This window comes from Lampetra fluviatilis, chromosome 5 (genome assembly GCF_964198595.1).
Source record: "Lampetra fluviatilis chromosome 5, kcLamFluv1.1, whole genome shotgun sequence".
Lineage (NCBI taxonomy): Eukaryota > Metazoa > Chordata > Hyperoartia > Petromyzontiformes > Petromyzontidae > Lampetra > Lampetra fluviatilis.
In genome coordinates this window covers 713,211-730,162 of record NC_136279.1, presented here as the reverse complement: position 1 = coordinate 730,162, position 16,952 = coordinate 713,211, and the positions used below count along the sequence as shown (strand labels likewise).

The following is a 16,952-nucleotide window of genomic DNA, read 5'->3' as shown; positions in this document are numbered from 1 at the left end:
CATTATCCTGTTGATATCCTTATTGTGGTGATACTTAACAGCAGTCCAGACAAACACAAGTTGCTAAATCATACGTGTAAAATACATATGACAAACAAGTATCTACAGGTATTCTTTGGGTCTTTCGGTAAAGTCACGTAGATAGAAAAAATGAAAATAAAGTGACTAAAAAATAATACAAAAAATCACAACGTTTCGATCGCAACACAAGCAATCGTCATCAGGAGAAAAAGGGGAAAGCTGCTGAGGAAGTCTGTTTTAAAGGTTTGAAATTGGTGTAGCCCAAGGGTCATGAACGAAGTGGGCAGAGCTAGTGATGTTGAAGTGAGGAATTTGCATGTCAATGTAAGATTGGATAGCTACCTCCACGACGAGGGCACGGAGGTGGCCATTGTATTGTGAGGGATTAGCATTTTTTTTGTATTTTATTATGTTTTATTTTTATTATTTTATTATTTCCCTTCTACGTGACTTTACCGAAAGAACCAAGAAGAGAGATTAGCATGTCAATGTAAGATCGCAGCGCTGCCGCCACTTCATTTTTATTACTTTATTTTTATTATTTTTTCTACCTACGTGACTTTACCGAAAGACCCAAAGAATATGAATTCCTGCAGTCACGAAAGCTTTAAGTCAAGAAGTATCTACACGTACAATCATCTCCGTACATACATATAAATATAAACTGAAACTTTTTATTTCACCAGGTAAGTGCTACTGAGCTCAAAAGCTCTTTTTCAGACGCGACCTGTCCACAAATAATAGCTCACCGAAATGGCTTATTGTAATGTGGAAATTTATAGCAGCCAACGACTCTAAACGCGTGTTGAATCTTGAGTGTGGAGGGAAAAACTGGTGGACCCGAATAAAAATCGACGCGACCACAGGGAGAACATCCAAACTCCAAATATACAGGCGTCCCGGTCTGGATAGAAGCCACAACGTCGTGGTAGTTAACATCAGCACTCCATAGTAGTGCACAGATATGGTCCCTAGCATGCTAGGGTTTATTTCAACAGGCACCAAGTTTATTTCAACAATTTAACTTGATGCTTGACCAAATGTAAAATCTGTTGTGAACCAGAACCATTGTGTGTGTACCTTTACGATCTCAAGTGAGGTCAATGGATTTGACCATGATCATGTCAGGAGTCATTTAGCAGCGACCTGTCTTCCCCAGGTGCCCGCTTTCCTGCCGTGAGCCCAACACTCGCTCATGAAATTGGGTCAAACGTCTCAACGCAGAGGCCGCCTCGGAATTCTCGTTACTCAGAATTGCCTGCGTGAATCATTGGCGTTGACATTACAACATTGCCAAAACAAGATAACACGTCAGCAATGTAAATGATTTGTTATTCACTTAATCTGTTTTATTTCAGCGATTTTCGAAAACTGAATGTCTTCATGGCCGATGACGCACTTTGACGCGGCATACCAGGAGCACACGTGAGAGTTCTTAACACAGAAACACTCGGGATAAACGCACTGGATGGGGAAGTGGAGTGTCTGCAGGATTACAATGCCACTGTTTCTGCAGCCGGGTGCTTGACCCCGTTCCCTCCGTGGTTGTGATGGCGCTAAACCTTGGCGCGCCTCCAGATCCTCTCGCACAAAGGTAAATATAGCCCCACTTTTATCTGGGTGCATGGCACTCTTCTCAAAACAATCACTCTACACGTAAACACATGCTCTCATTGTGATCCCAGCTCACCTGATTGCCCCGGGCGTGCATGTTGGTGCGATGCTCTTAGAGGTGTTCAACTCTGAGAAGGGGGAGGAGCTTCACTCCGTTTGTGGGTCTCTGTGCGCGTCTCTGGGTCTCTGTGTGTGTCTGTGGGTCTCTGTGTGTGTCTGTGGGTCTCTGGGTCTCTGTGGGTCTCTGTGCGTGTCTGTGGGTCTCTGTGCGTGTCTGTGGGTCTCTGTGCGTGTCTGTGGGTCTCTGTGCGTGTCTCTGTGTGTGTCTGTGGGTCTCTGTGCGTGTCTCTGGGTCTCTGTGCGTGTCTCTGGGTCTCTGTGCGTTTCTGTGGGTCTCTGTGCGTGTCTCTGAGTCTCTGTGCGTGTCTCTGGGTCTCTGTGCGTGTCTGTGGGTCTCTGTGCATGTCTCTGGGTCTCTGTGCGTGTCTCTGGGTCTCTGTGCGTGTCTCTGGGTCTCTGTGTGTGTCTGTGGGTCTCTGTGCGTGTCTGTGGGTCTCTGTGCGTGTCTCTGGGTCTCTGTGCGTGTCTCTGGGTCTCTGTGCGTGTCTGTGGGTCTCTGTGTGTGTTTGTGGGTCTCTGTGCGTGTCTGTGGGTCTCTGTGTGTGTCTGTGGGTCTCTGTGCGTGTCTGTGGGTCTCTATGCGTGTGTATGTGGGTCTCTGTGTGAGTTTGTGGGTCTCTGTGCGTGTCTGTGGGTCTCTGTGTGTGTCTGTGGGTCTCTGTGTGTGTCTGTGGGTCTCTGTGTGTGTCTGTGGGTCTCTGTGTGTGTCTGTGGGTCTCTGTGTGTGTCTGTGGGTCTCTGTGCGTGTCTGTGGGTCTCTGTGCGTGTCTGTGGGTCTCTGTGTGTGTCTGTGGGTCTCTGTGCGTGTCTGTGGGTCTCTGTGTGTGTCTGTGGGTCTCTGTGTGTGTCTGTGGGTCTCTGTGTGTGTCTGTGGGTCTCTGTGCGTGTCTGTGGGTCTCTGTGCGTGTCTGTGGGTCTCTGTGTGTGTCTGTGGGTCTCTGTGTGTGTCTGTGGGTCTCTGTGCGTGTCTGTGGGTCTCTGTGCGTGTCTGTGGGTCTCTGTGTGTGTCTGTGGGTCTCTGTGCGTGTCTGTGGGTCTCTGTGTGTGTCTGTGGGTCTCTGTGTGTGTCTGTGGGTCTCTGTGCGTGTCTGTGGGTCTCTGTGTGTGTCTGTGGGTCTCTGTGCGTGTCTGTGGGTCTCTGTGTGTGTCTGTGGGTCTCTGTGTGTGTCTGTGGGTCTCTGTGCGTGTCTGTGAGTCTCTGTGTGTGTCTGTGGGTCTCTGTGCGTGTCTGTGGGTCTCTGTGTGTGTCTGTGGGTCTCTGTGCGTGTTTGTGGGTCTCTGTGTGTGTCTGTGGGTCTCTGTGTGTGTCTGTGGGTCTCTGTGCGTGTCTGTGGGTCTCTGTGTGTGTCTGTGGGTCTCTGTGCGTGTCTGTGGGTCTCTGTGTGTGTCTGTGGGTCTCTGTGTGTGTCTGTGGGTCTCTGTGCGTGTCTGTGGGTCTCTGTCCGTGTCTGTGGGTCTCTGTGTGTGTCTGTGGGTCTCTGTGCGTGTCTGTGGGTCTCTGTGTGTGTCTGTGGGTCTCTGTGCGTGTCTGTGGGTCTCTGTGCGTGTCTGTGGGTCTCTGTCCGTGTATGTGGGTCTCTGTGTGTGTCTGTGGGTCTCTGTGCGTGTCTGTGGGTCTCTGTGTGTGTCTGTGGGTCTCTGTGCGTGTCTGTGGGGCTCTGTGTGTGTCTGTGGGTCTCTGCGTGTCTGTGGGTCTCTGTGTGTGTCTGTGGGTCTATGTGCGTGTCTGTGGGTCTCTGTGTGTGTCTGTGGGTCTCTGTGCGTGTCTGTGGGTCTCTGCGTGTCTAGACCTCTCGGTGGTCGATCTGTGAGTCAAATTAAATTAAAAAAAACAGATGAATCATTGATTCCGTCCGGGACGCAGTGACAGTGTTGAAGCTTTCACTCCATCACCTTGCATTCTGGCCTCACTCCCACCACTCATATTGATCGCGTGAACTACCGGCTCAGCGCAACGTCACCAACAACCGGCGGGAACTGTCCCCCTGTAGGACACCCCCCCCCCCCTGTAGGACACCACCCCCCCCCTGTAGGGCAGCCCCCCCTGTAGGGCAGCCCTGCATGCAGGGCCCTTCAAAATTGTGCGGCCGTGTTCCAGCCCTGAAGCCACCGTCGTCACATTCGGAATATTTGAACGGCAGCAGTGAGTAGGGGGAGTGGTGGGTTCACGCATCGAGGATAGTCGCCCTTTATTCCTTGGGGCCCAACACCCCCCAACTCACGAGCGCACACAACTCTGCTTTAAAAGGGCACAGATTGTGGGGTGGCTTCGAAGAGCACTCTCGAGAGGGACGCGCGATTAACGCGTCTCCTGCCCCCTCGGGCATGCGCGTGCCTGCAACCCGCGTGGTGGTGCATGCTGCGGGGTGGTGCGTGCCTTGGACTCACACACTGGGGCTCGCGACTGCATCGTTGGGACGGCAATTTTTTTATTTTACCACCCCCCCCCCTTCCCTCCCTCCCACGCGCTAGGGGATGCGTCCGGGACGCAAGTTGGAGCAATACTTGTGCGTGACATTGAGATGGCTGGCATAGGGTTTCATTGGAGGCAGTAGAATATCCATTGGGGTGAGGTTTCTTAAATTGAATAATCCCAGCTGCCAAGTTCCACACGAAATGAAGCAAACTCACTTTATTTGTGTGCCAAAGCACCTGCTATTGCTTTCCTGGTGTCGTGACGGCTCGCGAAAGGGGATTGGGTCTACAATGAAACTCAGTAGGCGCTGCGTGCCGAGGGAACTAATAGTTTAACACGTCGTGTTAACACGTGGTGGGCTGAGTTCGCTGAGCTCCGAGTTTGTCCACTCACATCCCGACATGCCCCCCCGGGGCGAGTGTGTGAAGTGTGAACTGCCAGGGGGCTGTGCCTGAGACGACGACGAGAGCGAGAAGGGAACGAGACCCCCAAAGGGAGCGAGACCCCAGAGGGAGCGAGACCCCCAGAGGGAGCGAGACCCCCAGAGGGAGCGAGACCCCCAGAATGAGACCCCCAGAGGGTTCGTTCACCTGTGTGCCAAACTGCCATAGGGAAATAGTTGGCATTACGACAAAAAAAGATATACGTGGTTAACGTGGTAATTTTAATGGACCAAAATGCGTAATTATAGTATTAATGATTAATTACAAATAAAATGCACCTTTAGTCACATTGGAATGTTCTATTAACAGTGTAAAAAATTGATACAATTGAAAAAAGCGAAATCAATGCACCTGGAAACATTTTTCCGTGAGGCCCTTTCTGAATTTAAGTCGGCTGTTGTCGTCCACGGAGGAGATGGAGTGATGAAATCGCCCCTTGTGCAGGAGCGATGTGGGTTGTTGCATGACGGCATTGTGGGCGATAGTGGCGGCTTGGGGAGGCCTTCATCCAGCAGTGGATTTACCGTGGCTGATGATGATGCAATGAGGGGCTGCGTCAGTGCTCTAAGGGGTCAAGCATTGGATATTGACAACTGTTGCGGATACCAGATGGCCGCTTGACCTTTCCATCGCTGACGCCTTCGCTGGCTGTCCCCACTCTCCGTCGCTCATTGCGTGGGAACCAGCTGCTGCCGTGCCTGCACCACCGCTGCCAGCGTGACGCTGCCCAGCGGGGCGTCACATTTCAGCTGAGCTTGTCACTGGGTTATTCCGCGCAGTTGAGAAAGCGCGTCTCAGGAGGGACCCCCCCCTCCCTTGCTCAGAGGTGAAGGAAATCACAGTTGCGATGATGGATCACTACGCAACATTGCCGCTCTCTTTGTAAACGTTGGGTCGTAACGTTCTCTCATGCGTGCCGTCACAGGGGAGGGTGCACGCACAGCCGTGTGTCATCGTAGAGTCAATATCTGTCTGTGCGGTGAGGCACATGCACGACAGCACCAGCATTAACCTATACCAGATATATATGGCGTGTATGCTGACAAGAAATATTCATATTTGGACGGTGTACATATCGAGCCTGTGGCGTGATCTTGCAGTACTGGACTTATGAATATGACGTGGACACATCAGCGGCAGATTCGATATAGTGACGATGGTGACGATCATCGCCAACAGTGGAGGACGGGTGCTGCGAGAATTCATGGGCCCAGATGGGTCATAGATGAAAATACTGGTGAGTAAAGCAATGGAATTGTAGCAAACTAAACCCGTAATCCTTCAACAATGATTGTTCTATTGTTGACTTTTTCCTGCCATGGGAATGTGGAATTTCCAGTGAAGCTGAGCGCCGCTCTATTGGTAACTGAGCAGAGAGACTCCGTGACTCGACTTCGCTTTGATGTATTTTCATTCGTTCTTCAGTTAAAGACAACAACAAATCCACACCCTCCCGTGGGCTCCATCACCTGCACTCTGCTCCCTCGCCCCCTCAGCGTCTCGCTCAGAAGCGCTTCGCCGCGCTTCTCTCCATTGCCACTCACGCCTCACGGTGACAAGTGCCGTGGCCACCGGGGTCTGCTCTCTCGGCTGGGGAGCGAGCGAGCGAGCGAGCAGGGTAATCGCGTAGTAAGCGTGCCGAAAATACCCCCGTGGAAGCGCCGTTCCTCGCCATACATGGGCGCGCCGGGCAGCAACGCCCTCGGGTATCCATCTCGCTCCCCCTGCGCTCCCCTGGCGCTCTCTCCCATCCTTCCTCCGGGTCCCCTCTCGCCGCACGCCTCTGGGATTGTATCGTGCGCTCGGCTTCGTGGGTTTGTGGTGCCGTGTGTGCGTAGAGTGAGGAGGAGGAGGGAGTCGTTTGAGGGCTCACCTGGCCGTTTCGCGAGAGTTTAGAGAGTAACCAGGTAGGTGCCAGATCACCCTCGCGTCTGGCTTCGCTGGTCGTTGATCCAGAGAGCAATGACACCATTAACACGTTAACATTTAAACATACATTGTTTAGATTATATACTTTGTGTGTGTTGTATATGCAATTGATTGAATGTTAGAATGTATATTATGCTATACATGAGGCCCTGTTGTATACTTACACCACGAGACGCAGCAATACATTTTCTAATTTGCATCTTCAGTTTACCAAATGTGTTTTACGCGCATCCTATTTCCGTAGGTAATCAAGAGTAAAACTACCGTAACTTAAGAAAATATTAAGCTGTTAACTAATTTGCATGCTTGCAATTGTCATGTGCTCTGTGTGTGTGTAAAGACTGTGAAGAATGTTAAACATTATAATCACAATAAGCAAGAGCAGTGGAGCGATAAGGATGTCATCAATGATTATTTAATAGGCTGCCTCATCCTTTGAACCATCGAGCAATTGAGGAAAGTGGCATTTGCTAGTCGGCATGGTCTGGATTAAATTACATGAATATTATATTACATAGTTTGCATTATAGTACACGTAAATTATATTGGATATATTATGTTACACATGACCTGTTTTGGGATGGGGAGAATGTATGCAGAATCATCACCAAACAAATGTGCAGCCCTTTGTCACTTACCATCACTGCTTAAATGAACGTTATTTAAATCAATGTATGAACTTTATATTCGAAATTTTACGCTCGAACATTTTCACATTGCTATGCAGTTACTTTAATTATCTAACAGATTCTGCGATGCTGATTCGGTCACGTTTAGCCCCCAAGGGTCTTTGCTCACATCTCCAATACTTGTTTTACACGCACGCACGCACGCACATATATACCGCACTGTGCTGTATATATAGGCGGGCTATATATACTCCGAGGAATAGCATTCGCCCGCAATTAGAAGGGCAGTTTGAGAGTTTAAATTTCGGTGGGAGAGTGAGGGGGATGGGGTTGGAGGAGCGACTTGTCCCTGTCCATAGTATCTGAGGTGGATAAAATAATGAGTACCATTTCGCAGGAAGTGAACCGTGATTGTCCTCTGCCCACACTGATCTGGATCAGGAGAGCCACCACAACAGCTGCGAGCACTGAGTGGCAGAGGTGTGGACTCGAGTCATGTGACTTGGACTCGAGTCAGACTCGAGTCATGCATTTGATGACTTGCGACTCGACTTGGACTTGCATAACAATGACTTTGTCCCACCTCTGCTGAGTGGGCACTCTGACCTTTGGCTTTGCTTTTCGCACAAACGAAAAGCAAGTCCTATGGTCGCGCATGCCTTCCGAGTTCAAATCATGGATGGGAGTGAACTGAGCCCATCATTCCCAGGGTGTCGATCAGATACGTGCAATGTTGTGTGCAAGTCAGCAGTGGTTGTCCTGTGGAAGACTTGTCCCATTACAGGAATGTGGAATTTCAGGCACTGAATCAGTACTTTATATCGAAGATGAGCATTGCTTCCGTGCTTATTTGAGCAAGGAATCACTTTCACCAGACTTGGATTATAAAACCTCATTTGCTGGCTGTGTTGTGTATTCATTAGTGACTCACCAACTTACTACACTGGAAAATCTGGGTTAATCCCCGCCAGCTGAAACCTGATTTCAAACCAAGCATCTCAGCAGTGGTGGCTCAGTGCTTTGACCGCTAATCCACCCAGCCACCTCTTCTTGTTTAACTTTTAATTACCAGGTACGCTATTTGAGTAATTGACTAATGGCCTCAAGAATGTAGGTCAGCTTTCCGGGTGCCCTTGCAGTCAATGGAATGTGCTGATGCTGCTGCTGGTGCTGCTGATGCTGTTCCAATATTACTCATCGTCTTAACCAAATCCTGTAACTGGGCTGGAGCTAAAATTTTACTTATTTTTTCTTTTACCAGGTAAGGCCCACTGAGCGATATGAATCTATTTTTTCAGAAGCGACCTGGCCACATATGATAGCTCAACAAAGTGGCTTTTCACGTGGAAATGTATAGCAGTCACATGTTTTAAACGCAAAGCTTATAAATGTGGAGGCGAAAAACCAGAAGACCTGGAGAAAAATCCACGGGACCACAGGGATAACTTGCAAACTCCAAATATACAGCAGCAGGCGTCAGGGTCGGGATCGAATCCACGACCTCCTGTATAGCAGGCGAGGTAGTTAACATCTCACCACCGCGGCACCCTATGTAGAACTGGACCCCAAATGCAGCAGCTGTTTGCCAAATGGGAGCCAGCCGGGGCATTGGTCCTGTGATTGCATTTCTCTAAATGGCTCCCTCGCTCAACCCGCCCACTTTATTCACCTCGTTCGCGATAATGGCTTTCTTCATGAGCTCCACACTGGCATCTGTGGGATGGTGGCAGTGGCTCACCGAGAGACTGAAGATGCTTGAAGATGCTTTACATGCAGACGTGTTTTTCTTTCGTTAAAAAAACCTCTGGCTCAAGTTACTGCCGGCTCGAGTGATTGAAAAATAATACCCCACTCGATTATTGTCGTATAATGACCCTAGTTCAAAAAATATTAATGCATTCATGGTAATGGCTACTAAAAGGATTGGTGAAGGGAATAAGAAATATTATGGGCACATTATCAACAAGCGTCTGTGCCCACGAGGACATTGCTGAACCCATTACAGGCCACTCTAAAGTAGGTCACTGTGTGCCGGTGTAAATGAGTGCATACTTTTATTCTAAATCTCAGCAGTGTTCACCGAATGTTAATGGAAAGCATTGATTTCAATGTGAAAATGGACCGCTAATGCTGTTACCGATAACTCTGTGAAAATAACCAAAGGCCAAACATTCCGAAATAAATGTCCCATTTTGCAATAAGTGCATTGCCGCTAATTGGGAATTGTCTCCACAGTCTGCCTAGCGGACTTAGCAACGCAGCACTTCCACACCTGGGCGCTGACCAAACCTTGTATGTATATATGTTGAACTTCTTTCACACCGTACAGAGCCAACCGTGCTATTTGGAGGTGCGGGGAAGGCCAAACTAAACACTAAAATAATAATCATCGTCATTATCAGCACCATCGTCATGGCCCATCTGCTGCTGATGTTTTCGTATCATTCCTCTCTAGCACCTCCTCTTCCTCATCAGTCCATGATCGTTTTCTTGGTCGCCCTTTGCCTCCGTTATCTACCACGATCGTTGCCATTGCTCTTGCAGGCGTCCGGTTCGGTGCCATTCCTCTGACGTGACCGCAGTAGCCCGCGTGCATCACCGAGCTGATAGTGGACGTCACGTCTCAGTCGTGTCGCGTCGTGCCACCTGTCCGCAGTGAACGTCCTCCAGCAAGGCTGTCCCAAGTCGGGCTACGTCGAGCTACACCACCACCAGCAGCAGCAGCGGGGCGATGTCCGTGCAAGCGAGAAAGAGCCGCGGGCTGGGCGTGTCGCAGCACACCGCTCACTCCGACTACCACAGGGTCCGGGCGCGGAACGTCGAGCTGAGCGACGCCCGCCTGCGCTCGGCCGAGGCGCAGCTGCACGCGGCGGACCGCGAGTACCGGGCGGCGCGCGTCGCCTCGCTCCGCGACTACCGGTCGGCGCAGCTGGAGGCCATCACGGACGAGTACCGCGTGGCCCGGCTCGACCTCGGCCGCCAGGAGCACGCGGCCGCGCGGCTGCGCGAGCAGCGAGCGGCGCGGCGGCAGCTCGCGTCGTCCGAGCACGCCGGCGCCGCTGCCGCCACGAGGGCCAAGTCCGGCAAGCGCGAGTACCAGCTCGCTCTGCTCGACGCCAGCGAGGACGAATACGCCGCCAGTGCCCGTTACAAGTCCGCCCTGGAGTCGAGCAAGCGTGAATACAGCTCGTCGCACCTCGAGTCGAGCAAGCGTGAATACAGCTCGGCGCTCGTTGACTCCACCAACAGGGACTACTACGCCGCTGCTGCGGAAGGGGAGGGGGCCATCCGCCTGTGCGAGTGAGTACTGCCACCACGCGCGGCCGGCTCGTGCCACACTATTGAGGGTTCGTCGAGTTTGGTAGCGAGACCGGGGATAGGTCTCGTCTGCGAGAGGGACCTGGCTCACGGAAATGACAAAAGCGATGGCGTAAAAACAAAGCGCAGCGATGAAGCAAATGGAAATTGGGGTGACAACAACCGAGTTGGAGAAGAGATCTAAAGCAGTGCACAAACATCAATATTACGTTAAATAGATTTCCTGGAATGAAAGTGGCATCGGCTTTAAGCGTGTAGCCATCAAAGGACGCATGGACACATGATTTCCTGAGACTGTTGTGCCTCGATGATAAGTCGTTGTTTTTGAAAGTAATTGGCAATTGCCTCCACCAAAGAGGGTTAAACATCTCCCGTGGGGCCCACGCTAACCATGCCGAACAACGGCACTGAACCCTTGCAACTAAACAAGCGCACACTCATAGACATGCTGAATAGGCATCATACCCAACAACATGATGGGAATGATATAAATGTCACTGCCGTGCTTTATTGAATGTATCTTGCAGAGAGAGGCTCGGGGAATGATTTTTGTGTTTGATTAATAGTCACCTTTGCCTGAATTTATGGAGAAAACCCGCGCATGGCTCCACATTTTCACACGATGATAAGCCACTGAACCATCATCTGTGGGCAGGTCACTAGTGGTAAAATATAAATAGTTTAGTTTGGATCACCAGCAGTGGGGGAAATCAGCGAGGACGATGCGCCTTGGGCTGCCTCATCTAGACGTGAATCTCTAGAAGTCGCACTTTTCCATAATACTCCGATATGGTCACTTCCACTGCTCGGGCCCAGAACCACGGCGCTGGCTCCTGGGCGGCCGCGTCTCTCGCATGGGCGAGCCGCCGTGAGCATCAGTGCCGCGTGTGCCCCCCCTCCCGCTACCTGCCACTCAGGGGGAAGGGCGGCACGTACGAGCTGGAGGAGGAGGTCGCGGCTGGCACCGAGGTGCTCCACCTGGGCCGCTGGAGCCCCGTGCTGAGCCCCCGGGTCAAGCGCTCGCGCCACCTGCGCATCCTGCAGGATCACGAGAACCTGCAGCCCGGATACCAGTACTACGTGCCCATCTACCGCAGCCGGTATCAGCCAGCACACGCGCCGGGACGCACGGAAAACAATTACACGATGCAGAATTCCCATAGACTCACATGGGGGACAACGGGATTCCAATAGGGTCACATGGGGGAAAACGGAATGCCCATAAGGTTACATGGGAAAACGGGATTCCAATAGGATCACATGGGGAACACGATTAGGGCAAGTCCTGAGGCCACAGCCCCGAGGCCAAGGTCGAGAACGAGAACGGCGACAATGTTCTGGAGCTGAAGGCTGGTGCCGCGGCCCTGCCCAGCCAGATCCGCACCAGGAGCAACAGCAGCAGGTGAAAGGTGAAATATTGAGAGGTAAAGATGGAACAGGCCAATGGACCTTACCACCTGAGTTCAATTACCAGCCACAGCTTAACATCAGTGGTGAGTAGCGATATCCAAACGTGTTCTGACCTCTTCCCCTTCACGAACTCGCATCAACTAGCCATCGAACAAAGATGGTCACTGCGTCGCACGCTTTCAGATGCCCTTCTGCGGCCGTCTGGAAAGCTCTTTCCTTCCGATATTAGGAAGCCACTGGAGCTGTGCACTTTTAAATCATCTAGATGTAAAAACTAATTTCTTGAGAACGGCTTTTTGTTTTTAGTTTGCTGTCATTTCCCCGCAGGGTTGGTTACCTACAGTGCGAAATAAGTTCAACATACATACGAACGCACGGCCAAATAACCCCCAGCACGATCTCGCTGCCCCTGCTATTGCTGCCCTTGCAGGCTCGGTGCCACCGCCTCCTCCTCCTTCTCGGAGCTGTCGAGCACAAGCCGCGCGTGGCAGCACGAGTACGCGCACGAGTACGCGCACGAGTCCTCGCTGCAGCGCGAGCAGCAGCACGAGCAGCATGAGCAGCGGCAGCAGCTGGAGGAGGAGGAGCAGCAGCTGGAGCTGGAGCTCTCCAGCAAGCGGCGCTCCGCCTACCGCTCGAGCCACTTGTTCGCCAGCGAGCTGGAGAGCGTCGAGGAGAGCATGTGGCGCTCGCGGCAGATCATTCGGGAGCGCGCGGACCTCTCCCACATCCGTCAGCAGGTGCTCGGGGCACGCACGGCACGGCTGAGCCGCCCGGCAGCTACACACAAACACAGATAAACACACACGCAGATCCCTCCTATAGCTTTAACTGTTAGCGAGTAGCGCCTATGAAGGCCGGGACGGCACACGAGGGGGTGGGTGGCCAGCACCAAGCCCGACCGCCTTTGTCTCCCCAGTGACGATGTTTACACACCGCGCCAAGTACTCCATTGAGGCTGAGTGGACCGAGGGGAGGCTCAGGACCGGTTCAAATATTCTCCACTGGTGTTGATGGCCGTGGGCGGGAATCGAACCCGGGTCGCCTGGTTCGAGGCCGCAGCGTGTATTCTCATGCTCGTTTGTCCCGTGCATAGCTGTTGGGGGATGCAATGGAAATCAATGGACTGGTTCAACGTTTTTCAGCCTACGCTTTGTAGTTTTTTGTTTAATCATTCATTCAACGAGCTTTCACAACACGCGGGATATGTAATCCACGTTGACCAACTGTACTCTCTAGGGTGAAGTGATTTCGATCTGAGAAAAAGTCGTCGTTTGTTTTACAACGGATCTGATTGGGACTCACAGACGCTGTCTGTATTCCTCTAGCTCAGCCGTTTCTCCAGCCGAGATGCTGCACTGCAGTCAGATGTGTGCCGTGATTTACTCCCGCGCCATCACATTTTCAGGTTTACACTGCGTCAAGTTGTAAATTAAGTTTAAGGTGGCTTTAGAACCTGCTGGACTCAACGGCGCATTCAATCACGTCGCCGTGTATATATATTGAACGTATTTCGCACCGTATGTAGCCAACTGCTAATTGTAGGTGCGGGGATGGACAACAAACGAAACACAAAATCAGTTCTAAAGAAATTCGTTTTCAATCGAGATGATTTAAAGTGCAAACTCCAGTGGCTTCCTGGGTTGGTGCGCTGCAATGAAGCAATTTGTTTGCTCATTAAAAATTCAGCATGGCCAAGAAACATCATCGTGTGCTCTAACATTGCATGTACACTCCACATGGGGCACTTTACAAATGCTGACATACAGAGTATCAGACGCCCGTGATTGAACGAGATTCTCTCACGATTACACCAGATTATCAGGTGATTTAACCAGATTTTGTCATGATTACACCAGATTTTCACGTGATTTAATCAGATTATCTTGTGATTTCATCAGATTATCTCATGATAAATACCAGATTATCACGTGATTTAACCAGATTCTGTCATGACTACACCCGATTATCACGTGATGCAACCAGATTCTCTCATGATAATACCAGATTATCACGTGACTTAACCATGGTATCTCATGATTACACCAAATTATCACGTGACTTAACCAGATTTTCCCATTGACTACACCAGATTATCACGTGACTTAACCATATTTTCGTCAGAGGAAATCAGAAGACGGTCTCTCAGCTCAATCGCCAATTACTGCTCACAATACACTCGTGGCAATGTTGGGTTTGCACTCAATTTGGATAAATTGCGGCTCTGGGAGTAGAGAATATTGATTCGAGGGTCACATGACAGGGCGTCTGGGAAGTCCGCCACTAAAACATTGTGCGTTAACGAGGACGCTGGAAGGGGTCTCAGAAAGAGTTCTGTGAAATCTGGGCCGTTCTTGTCCACGGGTTGATGCTTTGCTCTCAGAGAGAGTCCTCAATCGGCACTCCATCTCATGACACGGTCCAAATAACACCATGGAATAACAGAGTAAAAAAAAACACAATTCAGTAGCATCACGAAATAGGACAAATCCGTGTGACTTTTAAAAGTGGTAGATTGAGATGTCTGGCAGGGTGTGTGTGGGGAGCGGTGGTAGAGTGGTTAGTGCACTGCTTTATGAACCCGATGAGCTGGGTTCAGTTAACTGAACCGGTCTTGGGCCTCCCATAGGCGGCGGACGCAGCCTTAACTGAGTACCTGGTGCAGTGTGGAGAGATCATCAGTCGGGATACAAAGGTGGCCGGGCACGGTGCTCGCTGCGCAGCGCGCGCCCCAGCAGTCTTTGTCTCTGCGTGTAGATCCACACGCGCTCCCAGGTGCAGAAGCGCATGAGCCTGGACGGGCAGCTGCGTGCGCCGCACTTCACCGTGCGGCTTCGCTCGCACACCATCTGGGAGCGCATGAACGTCAAGTTCACCAGCACCGTGGACGCCTGGCCCGAGGTCAAGATCACGTGGTGAGTGAGGGTGCCGGACAGAGGCGTCGCGAAGCTACGGGGCTGATGCTGAAACCGGCGTCCAACGGCTGCTCAAGTGATCGTCGGGGTTGATGATGGTGGCCGTGGCACTGAGCCCGCGTATGAATTATCCACTTTTCTCTGGCAGGGGCTGGGTTACTCATTCCAAATAACAGCCATTGTCAATGTGCAGAGCCCCGAGAGGTAACGACGGCTTTGTGAGGAGGTGGCCCATGAGGATTATGATGGCGTTCATGTGACAAAACGTTAAGGGTGTAACAACACGTCAAGTCATCCATTACGATGCGTCCTTACCCCTATAATACAGGCATGGAATGATAATACACTACACATGTGAAATAATTCATTTCGTTTATAATTTTTTATTTTTATTTCGTGTGCCTTGCATCCGATGGGTTTGACACATCTGTCCACGTTATCGTCGCCCCATTTACAAAGACCAACGAATGGGAACTGATTCTTGGATGGAATTGTGACCCTGAATTGTGACCCTGATTGACGACAACTCAGCGGCTGGCGAGCGGGGCCAGATCGCTGGAGCCTGCGAGGATGACAATGAAAGGGTTCCATAAATTTAGACCAAAAGTCACACTCGACTGACATCGCTCTGCCAAATCATCATCTGTCTGCACCACACAACGCCCAACCCTGCACTGACCTGGTCAAGTTCAATCTCAGCATGCCAACCCTTAATGAGTCGCCCCCATCACGCCTTACACCATCACATGTCTCCAGCCATCCTTGTATAACATTACAGGTGCGTACGTTAATGACGGTCTGAAACAGGCGAATGCACGTGTCGCTGTATTTACTTTCATTATATTTACTTTAGTTTCTAGCGCCACGCGAAATGTCGTGAGCGCAGCAGCTTGGGAGCGTCGGGTTTGCGAGGATTAAAGGAAGTCACGCAGCGGCAGGCAATGTTCTCCCGCGTGATGACAAAGCCGAGATGCTGCAGTGCAGTTCGGCAAGTGTCCGCGTTGTTTGTCTGTCTAAAGTGACAACAATAGCAGCAGCAGTATTAAGGCACAACGCTTTCTTCCCTAGACCGTCGGGTACAATCTGTTCCAAGTTTCTAAGAAGCGATGCTGGAAGGAAACACTCTGGCTGGAGCGTGCTTTTCGTCTTCTGCTTTAACTTCCTATTTTTGTTTTTTTAAAGGTACAAGAACAACGTCCCCATTAGCTCGGAGATGTGTCCCGAGAAGTACAGAGTTGAGAGCCGATTCGGAGTGAACACGCTGGAGATCAGCAGGTGAGCACGTGTTTGTCAATTTGCTCATGGAGGTCATGTCACGGTGCGCGCATTTCGATTGTCACGATTTCATGAGTGGTCAAGGATGCATACGGGACTTGATTTCTCGTGACTAGGAGCAGCCACAGAAGTATACTGGATGTGGTGTCAATGTGATTTCGTGCTCCAATTAGCATTGAGGCTGTGCTCATTTCTAACCCTTAACCGGTGGTTGGAATTCCCCATTCCTACGACAGGGACCATAGTGGTAATCATTTTATCGACCATTGAGGGATGATGGGCTGAGTCAACCCCCAAATGGGATTTTAACTCTTACCTTCCGATTGCGAGCCGCTCGCTTCCCCACTGAGTCAACTGGTGAATGCGCGTTCTGGGTCACCAACGTGAGCACACTTGGCTGAAGTGAAGTCCGGCATCCGTACGCACACACGCACGGCGCGACAGACACACACACGCACGGCGCGACAGACACGCACACACACGGCGCGACAGACACACACACGCACGGCGCGACAGACACACACACGCACGGCGCGACAGACACACACACGCACGGCGCGACAGACACACACACGCACGGCGCGACAGACACGCACACGCACGGCGCGACAGACACACACACGCACGGCGCGACAGACACACACACGCACGGCGCGACAGACACACACACGCACGGCGCGACAGACACACACACGCACGGCGCGACAGACACACACACGCACGGCGCGACAGACACACACACACACGGCGCGACAGACACGCACACGCACGGCGCGACAGACACACACACGCACGGCGCGACAGACACGCACACGCACGGCGCGACAGACACGCACACGCACGGTGTGTACAGACACGCACA

At 51.4% G+C, this 16,952-nt stretch overlaps 1 protein-coding gene across 1 annotated transcript in view; it reads left to right on the top strand.

Moving 5' to 3' along the window:
• Nucleotides 1–6,416: 6,416 nt before the first annotated feature.
• Nucleotides 6,417–16,952, top strand: part of LOC144932306 (myomesin-1-like) — a 46,527-nt gene continuing 35,991 nt past the window's right edge. The window contains exons 1-6 of the mRNA XM_078856246.1: nucleotides 6,417–6,521; nucleotides 9,829–10,472; nucleotides 11,408–11,590; nucleotides 12,331–12,640; nucleotides 14,658–14,815; nucleotides 15,998–16,090. Coding sequence (XP_078712372.1) covers nucleotides 9,904–10,472; nucleotides 11,408–11,590; nucleotides 12,331–12,640; nucleotides 14,658–14,815; nucleotides 15,998–16,090 — 1,313 coding nt within the window. The 5' untranslated portion in view covers nucleotides 6,417–6,521; nucleotides 9,829–9,903. The remainder of the gene's footprint in view (nucleotides 6,522–9,828; nucleotides 10,473–11,407; nucleotides 11,591–12,330; nucleotides 12,641–14,657; nucleotides 14,816–15,997; nucleotides 16,091–16,952) is intronic.